Source organism: Empidonax traillii, unplaced genomic scaffold (assembly GCF_003031625.1).
Source record: "Empidonax traillii isolate 1590-97213 ecotype Southwest subspecies unplaced genomic scaffold, ASM303162v1 scaffold15:size5535645, whole genome shotgun sequence".
Taxonomy (NCBI): Eukaryota; Metazoa; Chordata; class Aves; order Passeriformes; family Tyrannidae; genus Empidonax; species Empidonax traillii.
The window spans coordinates 1,270,686-1,292,006 of NW_020955208.1; the positions used below are offsets into that span (position 1 = coordinate 1,270,686).

At 43.2% G+C, this 21,321-nt stretch overlaps 1 protein-coding gene across 1 annotated transcript in view; it reads left to right on the top strand.

Moving 5' to 3' along the window:
• Positions 1–8,788: 8,788 nt before the first annotated feature.
• MAST2 (microtubule associated serine/threonine kinase 2) overlaps positions 8,789–21,321 on the top strand; it is a 190,905-nt gene continuing 178,372 nt past the window's right edge. Inside the window, exon 1 of the mRNA XM_027893597.1 lies at positions 8,789–9,036. Within this exon, the coding sequence (XP_027749398.1) occupies positions 8,869–9,036 (168 nt within the window). The 5' untranslated portion in view covers positions 8,789–8,868. The remainder of the gene's footprint in view (positions 9,037–21,321) is intronic.

Below are 21,321 nucleotides of genomic sequence, written 5' to 3' on the forward strand. Positions count from 1 at the left end.
TCCTATAAGTGTGATGCCTTGCCTCGTTACACAGGAATTTTACTGCATCCCCTGGAAGATAGTCCAGGTCTCCTGGTTCCCAGGTCTTTACTCTTTCTTCACAACATCCCTTCATAACCTGCTCCCACTTACTCTGCTTGCTCTACCTGCCTCGTTATGTACCTTCCAGCCACTGTCACAAGCACTGCAATTGTATGGCTTGTTGTGGTTCTTGATGGGATCTCACTGGGAGATTTGCTTTCTGTGAAGAGGATTTGCATCTAAGCATAAATCACGGTCTAAGGTAGATGCTGTGATGACAAACAGTTGCACTTTCACAGACTGTCTTGTTGAGTGCTGTAAAGAGCAGCATGACTGAGCACCTTGTGATTATTTAGATGCATGAGGAAAGCAGCATCTGTTGGTTTTGTGTTTTGAATAGAGCACTGGTTTGTCAGATATTACTCTGGGGCCATTATTTACTAACCTTTTCTTCTTGAAAATACAAACATTGGCACAATGGAAGTGTGGTAGGATTCTCATTGAGCAAAACCGCTGAGCATGATAATAAAACAACCTTTATAAGCTATAAGCACAGATTTCTATCCTAGTTCTAGGAAATGCCTCAAGGACAACGTCTTGTTGGCCTAAAAAAGCTTTTTCCAGATCAGTGGAAACTGAGCGATATTTATGTTCCAGAATGAATTTAATTAGGACAAGTTTAAAGAATGAATTTAATTAAGGCAAGTCCAAAAAGGCATAAAGTAACTAAGGGCAAAACTGAAGTAAATCTAACAGCTTATTACCCACTCCTTCACCTCATGGGGCTCGATCCAGTGTTGGCTGCACTTCATGAGTTCCTCGCCGCTTTGTCATGCTCAGCACTTGGGTCTGTGTATTCAAACCAAATAAAATCCACCATATAACGTGAACATTCCACACTGGGCAGGGTGGAGGGGCTGGCCAGGCTGGTGAGAAGCACAGAAGCAGTCCATGCTCTGGGCAGCACTGCCCCAGTCTGAGGAAAACCCGTGGACACGGGTGGGGTGTAACCGTGCCAGGGGGGGTTCTTGCAGTGCCTCTGCTCGCTGAATTGGCAGACGAGTGATACTGAGCTATAGGAAACTGGGATCGCTTTCAGCCTTTGAGTAGGAGCCAAATGGGACCACTTGCTGGGAGATTAGGCAGAGTTTCGAGCAGCAGGAAGGAAAACTGTCATATGTTTGCGATTTCCCAGACTTGGCTCTGATGAGCGATGCATGTAAGGAGGCTCAGGCTAAGGAGCTTTTAGCGATCTCAGCTGCACATCCTCATGTCCTGAGAAGGGAATCCCGATTCTTTATTCCTAAAGTATTATTTTCTAGTTATTTGGTGTGATATCCTATACTGGGAAATTTGTTCAAGGAAGTTTCTTATCCCTTCTTATACTTGAACGGGTCCTTTCTCTTTATTTGTTAAAACTGAACTTTTTTCCAAGCACTCAGTGATATTCCTGTGCTTTTAAGACTCCTATTGCCATTTAATTTCATCTTTAACCAGTACCCTGTAAATTCTATTCATCTTTTCAAGAGCTAAAGCATCCCTGATGTTAAGGTATCACCACAGATGGCAATTCAGCCACCACAACAATAAATTATTGTCTGCTGATCTAATTGACACTGGCCAGTGATGGTAGTAAAAGTGTGCATCTCTTCCAAAACCACAAACACTGCTATGCTGGGTCTCAAGAGCCACCTACCTGAGCAACTTCCTTCTAGCACGAGCCATTAGCAGAAAAAAAGGGAGAAATGTTTGGAGAATAAGGATAGTAGCTAAATTCCCAGCTTCTGGCAATCAGTTGAGTAACTGTGTCAACTGACATCCCCTAACTCAACAGAGCGATTCCTCTTTTGTGAGTCACATCTCTTTAATGACTGCAGGAAGCTTTCAGGGTTTTGTGTTCTGGGTGAATCTGAAAAGCCGATGCGGTTAAGGGAAAAATTGTTTGCGCTTCCAACCAGTGACAATTGCCAGATCCATTTCCCTTCTTGGCATCCTGAAAGCGTAACAGTGTGACTGGAGGGGGACTGGGTTTCAGGAGTGTAAATGAGAGCATTTGGCCTGTTACAGCTTTATTAGAGACGGCAATGTGTGCTAATGAAATTAATCTGTTTGTTCCTCGTGTCTCAGCGTGAGCCTGCGTGCTCAGAGCTTGGAAGTGTTTCTCTTGTTAACTGTAACAAGAAATGTAATTAGCAGCATAGGTTGCTATCTAATTTAGCCAAGCTCCTTTGCAGAACTGCTTTTAGAGTTGCAACAAGGGCATGTGATTTGGTGATCAGTTAAGAATATAACCTTGGCTTTCAGTATTTTAGACTTCAGAACTAAGAGCTCATCTTCACAAGTCCCGGTTGAATGTGTCGTGTCACAAGTCAAGCTGAATGCCGAGGGAGAACACTCCAGATGGATTCAGTCTGGCACTCCTGACTCCAGAAAAAAACAGCTGAGGTAAAATCTTAATGCTACTGAATTTGAGGTGTGATTTTTTTTTTTTTTTTCTGTTCACTTCAGTTGGGGCTGGGATTTCTCCTTTTATTTTCTCGGTGTAAGGAATACTTCATGGAACATAGTTAGTCTTACTTGCTTTATTTGAGTACACAAATGTTGCTGAGCTAGTTCTCCACCAGGGCACAGGAATGACAAAAGCACCAGTAATTTTATACAACCAAGAGAATGAGTCAGTGGGGGGAAAAAAAAGCAGGCAGTTTTATGAGTAGTAGGTTTAAAAAGAAATCACAACCCAAACAACAAAATTAGAATTGTAAAAGTGTCATTTTAAGCCTCACGTTAGCTTTTTCAAAATTAAAGGGGACAAAAACCTGCTTATTTCAGCTTATTGCTGAGTTGACAGCACCTCTTGAAAGCATAACAGAACTCTCTTCCTTTGCCCTAGTCTTTCATTTGCCTTTCACAATCTGCTGGTCTGTTACTGGGAGGTTCCTTGAACCACTAACAATTACTGTTAGTTTTTCTACAAAGCAGAGGCTTTGGTTCGAGTAGCTGCTCTCCGTGTTGTGTGATGGGGGCTCTCGCAAGCCACAGAGAAAATCTGGGTCCTGTTTTACCTGTACTCCAGAAATAACCAACTGCAATTTTGTTTCTTATTCAGACTATCAATATTTGAATGAATTCTCTGCAATCACTTCCAAATGATGAATTTCTTCTTTGGGGATTATAAATACAATTTTTTTTTAATTTAAACTTTTATTATGGATATTAATTATTTCTATAGAGATGATGCCACGTGTAGAATTGTGATGCAGTGTTTTAAAGTACCTGGTGCCAATACTGGATTCAGGATGGCCACATCCCACAGCCCCTTTTTCTGCCCCTTTCCCTCCACTGCCCTGGCACAACCCACAGGGTGTTGTTGCACCCAACCCGCTGGGGAAGCCGATCCAGCCAAAAGAATTCCTGCACTCCCCTCTGTCCCCAGATTCTCTGGCCAAATTAATTGCCCCGTTCAGTTCAAAACACAGCTGTACAAGGTTTGTGTTGCTGGGAGGCAGAGGGTGGTGTGTCCCGATGAGAGAGACAAACAGGGGAGGGTAGGACTGGCAGTACTTTCAGTCAGAACTGCCAACCTCTGAGCCCAATTGTGTGTTAGCATTCTGTGTTGGGGTTTTTTTATTGTTCTGTTGAACACCTTGTAATCAAAACGAAGAGCTGACAGGTCTATAGAAAAAACAAATAATGCAAGCACAAGGTAACACTGAGATCACACTGGTCAACATATTAAAAGGCAGTGACTGGAAACCACCAGGTGAGTCATTGCCGAGCTTTTCCTGTTAGGATCACTGCAGGGATGAATGTTAAGGAGGACACAGCTGAGGTCCACGTTGTGTCTCTGATGAGTGACTCCCGCACATGCCTTATTGGTTCTAGATGGTTTGACTCACTGTCCTGTGATGAATCTGTGGTTAGAAAATTGTCCACAACACTCATGAAACAGGTATTTTTTTTACCCAGTACCTTTGTTTACATTGTCATCTCTTTCTCTTCATCCCTCAGACGGCTCTGCTCCCTGTTGTATCAACTGAGGATTGTTTTCACTTCCAAATCCCTTCTCCGTTTATCCGTGCTCTCTCTGTCTGTTCTCTTGCAATACAGACACATTAATTCTCTTCAGGTGTCCTCGTGCCAGCCTCCACCTCACACCTGTTGGATTTCCATGGCTTACCGTCTTGTATTTGTCATCCATTTGGGAGGTGTTTCCGTAAGTAAGAGTAGAACTATGTGTAATCCTGCCCCGGGCCCTTCTTAAAACTCACCTTTGTTTGGGTGACAAAGAGAGGGTGACAACAGTTAGGATCTGATGCAACTCCTGCTGGCCAATATCTTTCCCTTCTCCATGTGCTTCTCTTTTTGGACCTTTCAGAAATATGCACAAATAAACACATTTCTGTGCATATGTAACCTCTCCTCTGTTAACACCTGTGGGTAACAGCCCTACTGTAGCAAGTGCTGTACAAACAAACCAAAGCTGACAATGAAAGCAGCACATTCACTGGTCTCTACTCTTTTTAAAGCTATAATGTGTTTGATGAGCTTTTCTTGCTAAGGAGTGCTGTTTAGCACTATTGCACTAAGCTCTCCCTAAATCTCACAGCCCTATTTTTAACTTCAGTTATATATTTGCATATTTATATCTTCTACTTCCTTACCAGATGCAAATATGATACCAAAACCAAGGTTAGAGCAGTGCAAAGCTGGCACTTTGACATACTGCATCACTGTGAACAAGGATATATGTCCTTCATGGTATATGAAGAAGGAAAAGAATTATTGGAAAGCAAATCACATCCAGTTATGACTGGGATTTTGTTATATCTACATCTAGTAATTGCCATCCAAACATAAGTTAGTTTACTTCGTTATTCTGTCCCTAAGACTGACAAACAGTGGTGGTTTCCAGTGAAGATGCACTGGAATAATAATATGGTATAATATACATTTATGAAAAAACCTGCTTGCAAGAAATTTCTTCCTAATCCTCCTTAATTCCCTAATGTTTAGCTTGTGCCTTGAAACATGACTGTTTATAACTTTCCTGTAAGAAAAAACTCATGTAACTATAAGTATTTTTATTAATTACACAGATGTCTAACGCAGACCTCCTCAAAGAGCAGACCTCACTAAACCCAGATCATGAGTAAATTTTGCCTAGATTGTGTCAAGGTCCTGGACTTACTGCTGTTCTCTAGTTGTGTCACTCTGGTTGTTTTTTACCTGTGAATCTTGAAAAAAGAATGCTGTCATGGGATGTGTGTGTGGGGGGGAAGTTAGTTAGGGAAGCATCCAGGAGTCAGGGCGCTGACGAGCAGCCTGTGTAATTACTTGTCATTACTGCCATTCTACGCAGGCACAGCACAATGTGCCGTGCTGCCTTCCTGCCTGACTGCACAGAGCCGACTGCCACACATCAGTACTCCAGAGTACAGCCCCAAACTCGTCTGTGAATGCCCTCAGAACTGGGCCACTGACAGAAGGTGCGTGACAGGTTCACACGTGGAGCAACCAGAGCCGTTTCCTCCGTCTCGCACAGAGCAGAAACACCGAGGGTGAAGGTCGTGGGCACGGTGTGAGCGGAGTGGCAAACGACAAGTGGTGGCGATGTACTCGTTTGGTGGCATTAAGGATGCGGTTCTGCCTTGGAAACAGGGAGAACAGGTGATCAGCTGGGTTTTGTGCGGCACCAGTTTTGCCAAATGCTCGATTTTAACAGGAATTCAAATGGTTCAGTGAAGTACTTCATTTTTATGAGGAAATTCTCTTGCTCAGCAGCCTCCTAAGGACTTTTACTATTTAGCATTTTCTATCCTGTTTGGAATAAAGAGGTTTTAACCTCACAGCTTCAGGCTGCATATCTCTGTTCCAGCTCCAGGAATTATGGCTGTAGCTGTGTGCTCAGCAGTCATAAAAACGTTGCAGATGAATTTATGTCTTTTCAGAAAACATTATGGGATAAGCTGGACTAGACTCTGTCCTGCCTTACCAAAGTCTCTTTAAACCAGCTAAAGAAGAATGGAAGGGAACTTTTCCTGATAGCATAATTCCTTCTGAATCAGAGGGGCATGCTGAGATGTTCTTTTTATGGAGAAAATGGAAGGTGGAAGCCGGGGAGGGAAATATCTGGAACTGCAAAGAGAAACTGCATTAATTATCAGCACATGAGCTACCCAGGCTCTCTGCAGTCCCCTGTGTTGGTCAGTCTGGATAACACAGGAATCATAACAACCACCCCCTTTATAAACCTTTATTAATTTCTCCTCTGTCTTTCATGGATGTGACAGAATATTTCTGGAGACAAACACCATGAGCATTGGCGTGGCATCACACCACGCTCTGCCTTGTTCATCTGTGCCCCTTTTCCCTGCCAAGCCTCTCACGATTCGTTCACTTTTATTTAAGGCTGGAAAAAATAATTAAAGAAAAAAGTTCAGAAAACTAGCTCATATGGAAAAGAAAAATCAGGTCACTCAGGCTGGTCTGCAGATTCAGGTCATACTCAGTGACGAGTTTGAATGGAAAAACTACGGGAGACTCAGTAAAATGAGTAGTTTTCCTATTCCGTCAACACGAAACCTCACTGTTCTTTGGTTTCAAAAATATCGGAAAGACATTTTGAGTCCAAAATACTGAACAGGGATTAAACAGAGAAGGAAACACGCCAGAAACAAACCAAATGCAATCTTTTCCCAAGTAAAACGTCCTCTTAACCCCCAAATGGCTTTTTGGTTTGGAGAGACGAAAGAGATCTTTCAAGTTTGTGATTAAAACATGGAACAAGAAGGCAATTATTTGCAATTCTGTCTAAAAAAAAAGACTGAAGATTTGTTTTTAATATGTTTATTTGTTTAATACTTTAGACAGGTAATGCTATTCAAATCCTCATTGTGACTTTTCCTCCCTTCTCCCTGCACGAATTCCTTTCTGGCACAGGAAGAGCACAGGTGTGAGCCAGTGCAGGGTGTCCCACAGGCCATAACCAACGAACGACTAATTGGCATCTGTGTTGCAACAGGGCAAAGATCCAGCCAAATTATGATGAGGCACTGTGCCATCCTAATAGGCTCCCATTAACGAGGATGCCAAGATTCCATAAATTTGCATTATTTACATTTAGTTAGAGCAGGATTCCCAGCTGGGAAGTTCCACGTGGTTGTCCATCCCTATCATATACAATTATGAGGGGAAAAGATCTCTGTGACTAATCCCGCATCCTGAAATAGTTTTGAGCAAGCATTTAAATATTCTTAATAGTTACTTAATAATGCTCCTACTCTTCTACCTCAATAAATCGTTGGGAAGTGTATTTTTGTTGTCTGTCTCTGTACAAAATTAATAAAAAATTTATACATCAGATTTCCTGGTTGAAGATGCATAAGCCTTTTCAGCATTTTTAAAAGGGAGAAGTTCTTTTTTTTCTGCAGCAGCAGCAAGGTTCCTGGCTATGTAATGGTGGAAAAAAAAAAAAAAAAAAGGTAACTTTGAAGTTGCTTTTGTGAAAAATGAATGCAGAAACCGGTAACTTAAACCCTCAGGAAATAATTTGTGAAGACAAAAATGCCGAGAGGGTGTGAATTACTGAGATGAAACACAAGATGATGATATACGCTGTGAATGCTCCTCAAGGTAATGAATCTCTGAAGGTTTGTCTTTTCTGCCGAGAAGATGGTGAACCACATCTCACTCTGCCCCATGGTAAGTGTGCTGCAGAGGCTGGTGCCACAGCTGGGGAACGTTTCCCTGCAGCTCCTGAGGTGGGATGGGGGCTGCCCTGGGATGTTCCAGTCACTGGATCACTGCAGGGCCTGGGACTTGGATCCCTCTGCATCCTGCTGGAGGAACAGTGTGGCATTTTACCAATGCTATCGACCACCAGGAAGGTCCTGTGCCCACCTGATGTTCTCAGGGGCAATTAAGAGTTTATTGTCAGGGAAGCCGAATGCTGCTGGACACCTGAGCTGATCCTGGATCATGATGATGGGGGCAGCACCATGCACAGAAAGGTCCACTGCAACATGAGGAAGAACTTGGATGTGCAGGTGACCATACACTGGAACAGGCTGCCCAGAGAGGGTGTGGAATCCCTCGGTGGAGATATTCCAGAACCGTCTGGACGCGATCCTGTGTCCCGTGCTCTGGGACGACCCTGCTGGAGCAGCGAGGTGGGACCAGGTGACCCCACTGCGGTGCCTTCGAACCCGAGACATTCTGCGATTCAGGGTCACAGAAGGGCAGAATCACCGAACGGGTCAGGTTGGAAGGCACCACAGGTCCCCCCACCCAAGGCACGGGATTCCGTCCAGACGGTTCTGGAACATCTCCACTGAAGGAGACAGAGGGGATTCTGTGGGGCACGCCGCGGTGACACCCCCGCACGCTGCATCCTCAACCCGCGCCTCCCAGCCGCCTCCTGCGAGGCAGCCCTGGCATAGGCGCAGAGCCCGTGCCGGCGGGAGCCGCCTGAGGCCGGCAGGGTGTCCCCGAGTTGTCCCCGGCTCTGCCCCGGGTGCCTCCACAAACCCCTCCTGCCCCTCGGCGAACCCGCCGCCCCCTTTCCCTCCCTCCCTCAGCGCCCCCAAGTCTCGCTCCTCCTCCCGCCGCTCTCGCGATAGCCGGCGGCGCGCGGGGCGGGGCCGCGCTCGCTGACAGGCGGCGGGAGCGGGAGCGCGCGGCATGTCCGCGCCCGCGCGCCCCGCGCGCAGGTGCCCGCGGCCGCCGCGCCGCGCCGGGAGCGCCGCCCGCCCCGCCATGGGCGCCCGGCCCGGCCGCCGCCGCTGAGCGGGAGCGGCAGCAGCAGCAGCAGCAGGAGGAGGAGGAGGAGAAGAAGGAGAAGCCGCCGAAATGAGGAAGGGCCGCTCTCGGGGGGACAAAGCGGCGCCGCCGCCGGCGCGGAGAGAGCCCGGCCGGGCGGTGTCCGGCAGCGCGGCGGAGCGCAGAGCCGCCCTGCTGGGGGGCGGCGGCGGCAGGAAGGAGCCGGAGGACTCCCGGGCCGCGGGGGCGCCGGAGCGGGTAAAGCCGGGACGCGGGGCGGGGGTCGCGTTGTTATGGAGACGCGCCCCGCGTGGCGGGGCCGCTGTCCCGGGCCGGACCGGGCCGGGCCGGCATCCCGGCGGGGAAGCGGCGGCGGGGCGGGAGCGGCGGCGGGGCGGGAGGAGCGGCGGCATCCCTCGGGCATCCTCGCCCGCCGCTCCCGCAGGTAGGTGCCCCCGGGAGCGGGGAGGGGTGGCGGCCGTGCCGTGTCGGTGCTGCCGGCGTGGCGGGAGCGAGCGGTGCGGGAGCCGCGGTGCGCCCGGCAAGGAGCGAGGGAGGATGCGGTGAAATCGAGCCCCTCTTACGTGCTTGCTGGTATGAACAATTACAGAATGCATCCTTCTAGTAACCCTCCGTAGGTCACTCCTAGACGCGACCATGGTTATGATGCGTTTTCCAGCATTTTTTACGCCTCAGTTCCAGGAGTGGTTTATTTAGGAAACGTACCATAACCTTTGCAGGTACTTGAAAATGCATAGGCTTGTTACGTGGGAGAGGGTGTTAAGTTCAATATAACCTCTTTTGTGTTTCATCCCCCCGAAAAATAGGATCCACTGATTGCTGCTTAGGGTTATAGCTGTGAGAAACTAAAGACATGATGCTAAACCAAAGTTTAGGATCGTCAGCACTTTGTTTTGGTGTGTTTTGACATTCCCAGTTTTACAAGTGAGAAAAACGGGGGATGACACTTAGCAGTTTAAAAATGTAGGTGACGAATAATGCTATTTTTTTTTTATATTTGAGGAGTAGGAGGAGGTGTCACAAGTATGAAGATTCCCAGGATTCAGTAATTCATTGCTTTGCTTTGCTGTATTTTGGACAAAAGTGAAAAACGAGATTCTTTGTCAGAAAGGTGTCTTAAGTTTACGTTGTTGCACAGGTTCATGCTATTTTAAAAATAATTTCTTAGTTTTTTTCTTTTTCTAGGAAAGCTGCATTACATTGCCTTCAGTTATAGGTGTCTTGTATTTTTCTTTTGAGTAGTATTTCTCCTGGATGTCTCTTGACTATATATTTTTCAGACTGGGCCCTGGAAGAAGAGAGTTCTCTTATTCTCTAGTGCCTTGTTAATCCAGGTCGTTGATAGATGCTGCTTCTTATGATGTTTATCCCTTCCTGATACAATTGAAGAATGCTAAGATCCTTATTCAGGAAAAAGAAAATAAATCTGAAATCAGAAGAGGTGACTTAGTACCTTCCAAGCTGTCCATTAAAGGAAGAAATTTGTAGAGTTTTATTGCTAAATGCAATTTAGCTACTGCTAAATTCAGTAGCAAGGTGTTTGTTGTGCTGTTTTGACATATTATTTATGACACTGACATGGAAATTGAAGGAAATTAATTATTTCCATTTTTGGTAGTTGTGAACCAACCTTGCAAATCGTGCATGCAGAACATGCCACGTATCTTGCAACGTCCCGAACACTTGGGAAGCTTCACCAAAACAACATCGACACTGCAAAGCAGGGAAGGCTTCAAATTCAGAAATACCAGTTTTTGAGATGCACGAGGCTTTTTAGTGGGAGATGGTGCCAGTTTGTTTGTAGCTTGGGTGCTCTGACTAGGACCTGATGTGACTTGTAGGAGCAAACCTTTCCATGCTGGCAGGTATTTGGTGTGATGGAGTCTTCGAGGAGTTTTTCAGCTAAAGTTAAGAAGACTTCTACTCATCCTGTCTGAGATGCCTTCCAACCTTTAAGGGGAACCCCTTGTCCCCTCTCCCCTTTTTGTCCTTAATTTGGTGTTTTGTAAACGTGGTAAGCAACTGGAAATAAATGGATATGTTGGATGAACGTAATAAACAGGACAAACTCGCAATGTTTCTGTCTTTAATATCAATAATACAGTAATTAATATCAATAATACAGTATTTCTTTAAACATCCCTAGTTGATAGTGTGGCTGTGGTAAAAAGGGCCTTCTGAGATGCAAAAGGCAGCGTGATACTCCATTTCCACTGATCCAGCTTGTAGCTTGACAACTACTTCCTTTGGGGCCACTTCTGATTTAAGTAGCCCAGTTGTTTCCAAGCCTGTAACATGCCCTCAGCTGTGCCAGTGCCACAGTGTGCACAGCTGCAGGGAACACTCAGAATTAAATTCACATCTCTTTGTTTGCCGTGCGTTTGCACAAGTTTGTGGTTGGGAGAGGTTAAGCTACTCCAGAGTTGGGGAAAAAAAAAAAAAAAAGCCCTTATCAAACTGTGACTGCAGCAGTTAATCAGTGAGCTTTAGGCCTTCGAAAATCTGCTCCTTTGCTGTGCTTTGCTTATAGTTCCGACACACATACGATTAATGTTTTCATTTATTTTATGAGTTATGTAAGGATGTAAAAATTACTGTACTCGGTCACATTAAAGATCCCCTCTCACCCAGTATCCTGCCTCTCCCAGCTGCCAAAAGCAGATGCTTGGAGAAGAGTATAGTGTGTATTGAGGAAATGCCTCTCCCAGCCTCCAGTAATTTGTGGCTCCCAGGTTTCCGGAACTAGAGGTGATATTTGTTTTTAGAGCCCCCAGTGTGTTTTTTCTTCTGTGAATCTGTCCAATCAGTATCTGAAGCCGTGTATGCTTGTAGCATCCACAACATCCCGTGGCCGAGTTGCAAGGCTTAAACACATTTTGTGTGGAAAAAAACCACTTATTTTTGTTTGTTTTTAAACTTTCTGCCTGCTTGGTTTCATGCCTTGTTTGTTATTTCTTGTGTTGGAAGAGGCAGTGAAAAAGAGAATCCGTGTTATTCAGCATGGTTTGTGGGTTGATGACTTTTTCTTTCATTTGCCATTTGTTTGTGACTTTTCCAGAGATGTTTTAGAAAGAAGTGGCTCCATTCCTTTCACTGCCCTTGCTGTGTTCTTTGCATCTCCTGCTGGTGTGTTCCTGATTGGAGACAGTGATGCAGGAATTGGAGGAACAGGGCTGAGCAACAATAGGCAGGACTGGCTACAGTATTTCAGGGTATGCCACCCTGTAAACTTATACAGTATATTAGGTTTTTAATCTTTAATCTTCTGCCTGCTTTTTCTTGATGATCTGTAAGCACTGAGTTGGCACTTCTGTGGAACTGTAAGAATTCCACAATCACTCTTTCAAGAGGTAATAACTAGTTCAGAATTTGTCATTGTGTACATAAATTTAGGGTTTTTTAAATACTGTTCCCCACTTCATATTTATCTGCATTTAATCTTATTGGATACTTTCCAGCCCACTTGAACAGTATCATTAAAGTCTTCTTCAGACCTTTGGCCATCGTTTTTGCAACCTTGAATAACTTCAAGCATTGTCAGCAAACTCTGTCCAGTGTTAAGCCTCGTTGCTAGATTTTGCTTTAAAACATGCAAGGTGTTGATCTAAGAAAAGATCCTCGTGGGGCTCCACTGGTGATCCTTCTTTTATGGGGGCAAAAGGCCCACTGATCCAACTTATTTTCTGTTAATCAGTTATTAAATTGTGATTGAATTGTCTTTCTTACCTTGTGTACTTCAGGTGGGAGACAAAGTTCCCATAGAAAGGAGTCTTCACTTTCTGGAAGAGGTGACTGTAGGGGGTTATGCTGGAAGTATCCATGGCTATGGTAGGTCCGGAGGGGGTAGGTAGAGGAAACAGTTGCTGTTTGCTGTTACCAAGTGAGGACTGAGGCTATAAATGAGGTAGATCTTCATGCAAGAGGCAGTGCATGTGTTTTTTATATTTTTTTCTTTTTCCCAAAGGATGTAATAGATGCAAAAATCATTCAGGGTAGGAGATGAGGAGTGAAGATAATTAAATAGGCAGATGGAATCCACCTGAGGAAAACACCTGACATTAACTACCAATTAGGAGAACTCTGGCACTGGGCAAATGCATGATGCTTCCCTTTGCTTGTCTGTAGGGAATGTCTTTGCTATTTTTACAAGTTTTTTGCATGAGTGGGTGTTAACCTGTCCCTAACAAATCTAAATCCTGTCTTCCTCTGAGAGCAGGGAGAGAATAAACAGATACAAGGAGAGCTGAAGTATAGTGACAGGTCTAGGGGGGGGAAGGTTGAGAGTCATAAGAGTAAAAATAGAGAATATTGAGCACTGAGTATCCCTGAATGGCATTTCCTGCTCTAAAGGCGTGCAGGGAGCTCGTCAGGGCTACCCTGGGGTGCCTTGCTCAGAGATGTGACAAGGTGAGAGAACAGAATCAGACCTTGTGCTTGTCAGCATTTTCCCCTCACTCCTGCAGCTTTCCCCTCTTCTTGCTATGGATGGCCAGGAAAGGATTTATGAGTAGATTCCATGTGGTTTTGTTGGTTAATAGGAGGTGAAGGGGAAAACAGTGGTAGAATCTCAACAAGCAGTGTGAGGGGCTGGTGGAGGGACTGCAAGTTGTAGAGGCAGGATTTTGGGTTGGATGGACCATTTGTTGTGAGTAAAGTTTAATTCAGCAGCTGCTGCTGAAGAGCTGGACTGAAATATTGCTGAACCTGGAGGCTCCCCTGCTGCATGTCTGTTTGTTGGATGGGAAATGATGCCACCAGACTATCTCCAGTTGTAAATTTTGATGTGCCTGAAGATCTTTTGTGTTCCCCAGATAGCACACTGAGTAATTTCTGCACTGGATAGAAAGTATTTCCCGAGCTTTGAACAAGGTAACTCACTGACCAACAATCACATCACTTAACAATTGCAGCCCCGTGGAACTGTTGTGCTACAAATTTTCTGAGAGTAGCAGAAGTATTCCTTTTTCTCCACCTGACTTTGAAACTTTGTAGATCTCTGTGTCCCCACACCAAAATGTGTTACTGAGGTTACGCAGACTCATTTCCCCCTGGGTGCAGTTGGTGGAGCTTTCGTGAAAAATAAATTGAAACATCTCTCTTAGGAATTGATCTTATCTCAGCCTTCGATCGTCGTGGTGTGTCTGTCACCTCTTCTGAAAGCTCTGCCAGTGTTTAATTATCCCCGCAGTTAGAAAACCAAACGACATCTTATTTCAACACGTGTTTTGTCTGATGTCCAACTTTCAGCTGTGGAATATGCCTCTGCTAGCACAGGCAGTAAAAATTCCCTACTATCTGATCTCTTTTCCATGGAGAAGTGTTGGAAATGAAAAAGCAAGCTGTGCCTGGAACAGAGAAGACACGGAGTCCTTTTGCTGCTAGAACTTTGTGCTTTCCCCTCCTGACTGCTCTTGGAGCGTGTGCCAAAAATAGGTATTCTGGCAGCAACCTGGAATAGTGTGATCACAGACAGGGTGGCTTCTACACTCATGTTTGATACTTGTCTCTTTACAATTTTGGGGATTGCATTACCACCCTTGGGTGTGTCGTATGAGAGAGGATTTTGTAACATTATGCATATGTGGATGTTTCTACTCCATGTATGAGTAAAATAATGCAAATCAGTCCAAAAGTACTTGTAAGTAATAGGTTAGAAAGCTTATTCCACCTTTCAAGTTCACTTTTTTTTTTTGATTCTTGGAAGAAATAGCAAAGGATCTTTTCCACTGACTTCTCACCCTGTTCCCTTTTTTTTTTTTTTTTTTGGAAAGCAGTCAGTGACCAGCAGGGAGAAACTGGCCAAAACCCCAGCGTGCTACTCAGATTTATTTTGTCTCCACAGCTGCAAAGAAGCTGTTACCATGCTTTCCTTGCTGCGTGGCAAGCCTGGAAACTGAAGAGACCTTTCTTTTTTCCTAATCAGCACTTCTGTGCTTCAAGTATAATAAAGCATTTTCTGTTTTTCCTCTTCTCTCTAGGTGCCATCGGTGCTAGTAAAGACAGAACCACTGGTGTGGTGAGCCCTGTGTGTAGACTGCAGAACAGTTTGGTGTTCTTTGGTTATTTCTACTCTGAGTCTTCCCTTCTGTTTGATAGGTGAAGAGAAAAGCTTTTTTTTTGTTTCTGAGTTTTCTCCACAGCTCTTGTCTCTCATGTTGCTGAACTGAGCTGTGTTGCAGCTCCCCAGCCATGGACCCTGAGTCCTGCAACGCTCAAACCTGTTTCTTGTAGCTTCACACCAAAACCTACAAGCTGGGATGAAACTTAATAGGAAGAAGATGGAAGTTTATTTTCAAAATTCAAGCAAATGAACAGGATCAAATGGACTTATTGCTAGCAGTGCAGATGGCATTTGCAATCAAGTGTAGGCTTTGCTATTCACGTTCCAGATTCCATAAAAAGCAAGTATGGATTAATCATAGTCAAATACATTCTGTAAACATCATTGCCCCTTCTTATCAAGGGAGGGATGGAGGGCTGCTGAGTTCTAGAAGATCAGGAAATATCTGTTCACACAGATGCTTCTGGCTACCCCTTCTGGGACAGGGCTGTTGTTGTTGAGGGCTGATTTTAGGGTAATTGTGTCCTGTGCCTGTTTTGGCAGGGGAGCTAAAGCAACGTCTGACTTCTTCATCAACCACAGTTTTGTCTCTCTGTATCCTGATGGGGTAGCAATGGCTCCTGGCAACCTGTTCCTCTGAGTTCAGTGGTTTGTTCATGCTGTGAACAAAGAAATATGGGGGGACTGAAAAAGTGACTGAGGGGAAGAGTCATCCAAAAGCAGGCAAAGGGGAATAGAGTCAAGGGATCAATTCTGCAATGTGATTATTAGATAATAACAGAATTGAGCCAAAAGATTAATCGAGAAGCAGACAAAAGGGCCATAGAGTCAAGTGACTGATTCTGCAATGGGTTTGTTAGATAAGAGCAAAGTGGCACCAAAAGGCTGTTGGCACTTCTCTGGCCCAGAACAGAATAGAAACATCTCTCTAAGTTGAACATTAATGGGCAAAACTCTTTTGTGTAAATCAATAAGTAGGTAGGCATTGCATCAGCAGCTTAGATGATTCAGTTCACCCGTGTGAGGTTTCGATTTCCTGTCACAAGTGAAGAGGAAGAGCAAATATTGTGTATTAGTCACATAAATTTCATATCTTGCATATTGGAATAGCTAAGCAGGCAGTGGAGAGATACACAGTGCACTGCATTTTTTGCCCAGGAGCAGCATAGAAGTGAAAGAGCCAAGAGAAGTCTTCTGGCAGCTTTGGTGCTTGTTAGAAGTGCAGTGGGTTATTGTAGATATGATAATAGGGATTTATTTAAAATAAAAGGTTGTTTTTTTTTTTTTTTTTTTTTTTTTTAAAGTCTTATTTAATTCTTATTCATGGAAACTGAGTAGCTGAAGCTAAGGAAGCAGTGAAGACCACCTGGTTAGTGAGCTGTTTGAGACTAAAACAAAATGCTTCATCACTCAGCAAGACCTTGCTCCTCAAAAACCACAATAGATAAAAGGACAGGTCACAGAGTCTCAGTGATTTCATTTCCACATCAAATAATGGTGTGCTGTGGTTAGTGCATTTTTGTAGTGATGTAGGACTGTTTGAAGCCTGGTGAAAATGCTGCTCTTTGGAGAAAGGAGCTGAGTCCATGAACACTCAAAAAATTCTACCTTTTTACACCTGTTTCAGGTGAGGAAAATGCACTTCTTTTTTCTTTTTTTTATGTCATGGTAGATGTCACTCTTGGATATAGGAAATTGATGCTCTGTGATATCTCACTGTAGTAGAAAGGTCTGAAGGCTTTGTTTGGTGTGTAGTTAAGTATCTCTGAAATCAGCTTTAAAAAGGCTTTTTTTTCCCCTTGCTCTTCCTCTAAACTGTGTTTATTGTGAGTTTATTTTGTCCAACTTACAGCTTAGGTCCCACAAACCCTAAATCTAGCAATCTGTCAGAAATTATTTTCAAGTGTTCTATTATAAATACACATCACAGTGCAGTGAGGAAAGAGGATTCAAGACTGAAAACTTAGCAATAATTTGAAAATTTAGCTGTCTAGCCTGTCCTTTTTTTTTTGCTATCTGAAGTTGCTCTAGTGTTAATGGAGGTCCTTTATGTACATGGAAAATAGGATGGGGCTGTGTTTCTTTCCAGGAAAAAAAAAAAGTCATATCTTTGCTACTGGAACTCCATCACAAATATTTTCACTTTCTGTTATACATCTAGTAAATACTTTAACAATAAAACATGTTCCAAAACCTTTTAGTTGGTCTGGATTTGCACGATTATAAAAGCGAGACGGCACTTCAAAACATTCCATCTACCTTTTCAGATTTCCAGAAGCAGATGGCACTGTTGAGGTTGGACTGTGGGGAGTGTAAGAATTTTTGAAATGCAATTTCTGATTCGTTTTCAGTCCACACATGTTTTTATCTGTCTGTATGGGGAGGTTTTCTCTAGTGTTTTTTTGTTACGTGGTGTGACAAGTAGTCCACCATAAACATTTTCAGCAGTATTGAAGCCAAAATGAGTTCTTTAACTAATTAATTGAGTGACACTTGGATAATTTTTTTTTTTCTTGGCCTTTACTGCATCGTGCTGTATTCTGAAACTCTTGTTGTAGGTGCTTGACATTTCAGCTAATTCTGCTCATGGTAAAAATACTCAGCAATGGTCAGAATAAGAAGCACTTCAGGGCACTTCTGGAGTGCAGATTCCATGAGCTGCACCTTGTCCAACCAATCCATCCAAGGCAGATTTCCAGTAAAGCTTTTGCTTGGAGGAGGCTCGTTCTGCTACCCCTGACTTCTTGCAGTGACTCTGAGCTGTCTTGTGCAAATCAGCTCAGTATTCATTTATCCAAGTAGCAGGTTCTGTAGGTCCTGCCATCCCTGGTGATTTTTTTTCTCTTATTGGATTGGATGGAAGAGTTCTCAGAGCAGATTGTCTTTGGTGACAGAAGAGGAAGTACAGAGGGGTTACAGTGGTAAACAAATGCTGGCCTGAAGCAAAGGGAAAGCAGTTTTGCTAAAGACTAAATTATGTGTGCAGTTAGACTCAAATTTGAGATGCTTTGCTGTGTTTTCTTAATCCAACCAAACAAAAACTTAAGTGCAAAAGGTACACCACTGAGGAGTGAGGGGAATTCAGTGCTGTGTGTTGGATGAAAACTTCAGAAAACGTTGTAGCTGCATTTCAGGAAGCTTGAAGACTTTTAGGAAACACAGTACTCGTCAGATTGATTAACTGGTGCTCAAGCATGTTCTCCTTTCATCCTTTGAAAATACAGCTGTCATGCTTTGAGCTCAACAAGAATGATTTAAAAAAACTCCTACTTTTCTAATATATTGCTTTTCCAACATGCCTTTCTGGTGCTTTGTGTAATCAGAACTTGGTGCTGCTGCTTATGCATTCTATCTTCATCACTCTCAGGGTCATGCACGTGTAGAAGGATTGGTGGATGCCCCATCCCTGGAATTGTTCAAGGTCAGGTTGGATGGGGCTCTGAGCAACCTGATTTAGTTAAAGCTGTTCCTGTCCATGGCAGGGGGGTTGGATGAGATGACCTTTAAAGGTCCCTTCCAACCCAAAACATTCTATGATTCTATTATTCCGAGTCATTCCAGGCATTAAACTTGGGGTTTGCACTGAAGAGCATCCAGCTCACAACCATCAAATTGCATTTCCCTGCACTCTTTCTTAAAATCCAATTTGTCATTACAAAGCAAGTACACAAAGGGACAAAACTGCATGGAAACCTTTGTCCTTTATGTGGCTTTCAGAGAATCCAACTTGACTAATGAAAGCAGAGTGGTAAACTCTAGGAAAGGCAAAACTGGAAGAGAGTGTGTAACGGAGATCTGTGGTGCTACTTGGGGGAAAAATGCACTGATAGGTAGTGAAATAATTCATGTCTTGCCTTGTTTTTTTGATGTTTGTTCTGTTAATTTGGTAGCTGCATGTCCTCTGTTCACTGAGGACAAGCTGAGAGGACCAGGAGCAGTTCTTCTTATGATTGTGTCTTTTGTCCAGTTTTATTGTAAAGAAGCTTTTGTAATGCCCCAGAGCAAGGAAATGTCATCTCAAAAATGGAATAACTAGTAATTTTAGTAATTGAAATGGGTTTATTAGTCACTAAAAATCACACTATTCAATTTTTAGTGTATTTACAAGCACTTTATTATCATAAAAATAACATTTCAAGGTGGAGCCTTAGAGAAGACCTTTAAAAGGAAATGAGGTGGTCAGAACTGATGTCAAGTGTTCTGGACAGCACCAGTTCAGAGAACAAATGAATAAATTATAATCACTATTTTAGAGCAAGCTTATAAATGAGTCATGTGGTTACTGCAGTGACTGTAGGCATTTAGATGTCTAAACATTGAGGCATAGATGGATGCAGTGACATATTAGTAGTAACTATGTCCTTCTCTTTTTTATTAATTGACCTAAATTGGACCTGTGCAATGTGAAGATGGCAAAAATACACGATGCCTGAAAGGTAAATTATGCGTTTCAGTGAGTTACTCGTATTTTCTTTGACATTTGCATTTATCCCCAGTTTTTGGGACAGAGGAGGATCTGTTTACAGAGTTGATTTGCCAGTTTAGCAGACACTTGAGCAGAAGTGTCTGCTGACTCTTTCAGCTTGAGCTCAAGGCACGGTGATGTTCAGAAACCCAACAGTTGGGCATTGTTTTTGTTCTTGGGCACAAGGGAAGAAACACATGTCTTGCCCTTGTAAAAAAAAAAATAAAATTGGCTTTTGTTTCTTTGGGATGGAATTGTGTTATGCTGCTTGGTGCAGGGAAGGTTTTGTGCCAGATTATAGAGTCTCCATTTCTTTGTGCAGCCACTGATAAGAACTGTGAATTAGTTTATCTCTGCTGTTCAATGGGATTTCTGTTAAGGAAAGCCAAGGACTGAGCAGTTGTTGAGTTTCCAAAGGTTGACTTGATTTTGTTCAGCTCTAAATCCGTTGGTAGTTTTATTTACAGTTTTATAATAAACAATATATTTTTTTCTGTTCCATATACGCAGATCTGCTATGGAGTTTGAGTGAAAATTTGTTCTCAGGGAAACTTCACTGAAGTGCTTCTTATTTTCTGCTCTGAATCGATCTGCATATCTCATTTGTGGTAGGAAGCCAGAAGGTTGCAAATGGCCCATGGAAACAAAAATATTGATGCCAAAGGATTGGAACTTTCCCTCTCACAAACAAAACTAAATATTTATTTATTTTTTTTATTTTTTTTATGCTGCAAATGAAGGTCTTTCACTACTACTGCTATTCAGGTCATAGCTGTGACACATAAAAGCATCCTGGGCAAAAAAATTCGTGTGGATCAAGTGGATCCCTGTAGTGCTTTCTGGTTTCATACTTTGTGAGGGGAGTGCAGTTCAAGTGAGCTTCAAAAAGCACAAGGGAGTCTTAAAATTATCTTATGTGTCAGTAAGTAGTGACTGAATGCCCAGTTAGAAAAGCCCCTTGAAGTCACCTGAGTATTCTCCACCAAAGTGGAGTTACCTTTTTGTTTTCTTTGTAGGAACAGCAGTTGGGCAGGGATTTCTTTCCTCCAGCCCCCTTAGTCTTGTGATAGTTTTTAAGGGCTTTATCTCACAGTGAACCAACAGAGACTTTAATTTGGGGTTGTACTTCAAACATTATGATTATTAACGTTTTTCTTTGGAAAGTGCCCTTTTCAGAACAAGATTAGAACTCCGCGTTATGAGGAAATAAGTAATTTTTATTCAGTATGCAAATTTCAGTACACTGTTATTGTTCACTTGCCAAACTTGTATTTTCAGCTAGTATTTTAATTGTAAATACATTTTATTTGTGCCTTAGACATAGAAAATTCTATATTGTTTTGGGTTGAGGGTCATATGGTAACGCAGACAACTTCTTAGTTTTTGAAATTTGACCCGGAGATTCCTGTCTGTGATGCATAAAATCATGTAATGCATAAAATCAGGTGAAAGTCTTCCACATCTATTGCTATGAAGCAATTGTTTGTTTCTATAAATTGAATGAACTTTTAACTTATCACTAGGTCTTGTTCATTTCCCTCCCTAGAAAAAAAAAAAAACAGAGGGAGTTTACATTCCTAATGAAAATGACTTGATTGTAACTTTGTTTATGGGCATTAAACAGAATTTACACAGGTTTATTGAGGTATTTTATGCTGTTTTGCTCTTTGTCTGTGAAGGAGATGGTGACACCATGTTAGCAATGTGCACGAAAATAAACATAGCTGGAGAGCTGAGAGCTCACTCATTGGAAGAAAAAGAGAAGCATCAGTGTTGCAGGGCATCAAGGTGCCCTGCAGAATGCTCTGGGAATTCTTTTTATAGCCAATATGAAATCATAGGTCTCTCTGCCTGCACAGCTTAAAATGCAGCTGTTTCTGCTGCTTGCCTGCTTCCATAATTCCATGAGCAGTTCCCATCCTAAGTCTGTCTCGCAGCGTAATCGTAATAAAAGCTGTTAAATTCAGTGTTTTCTGTGTAACAAATATCTCAAGAA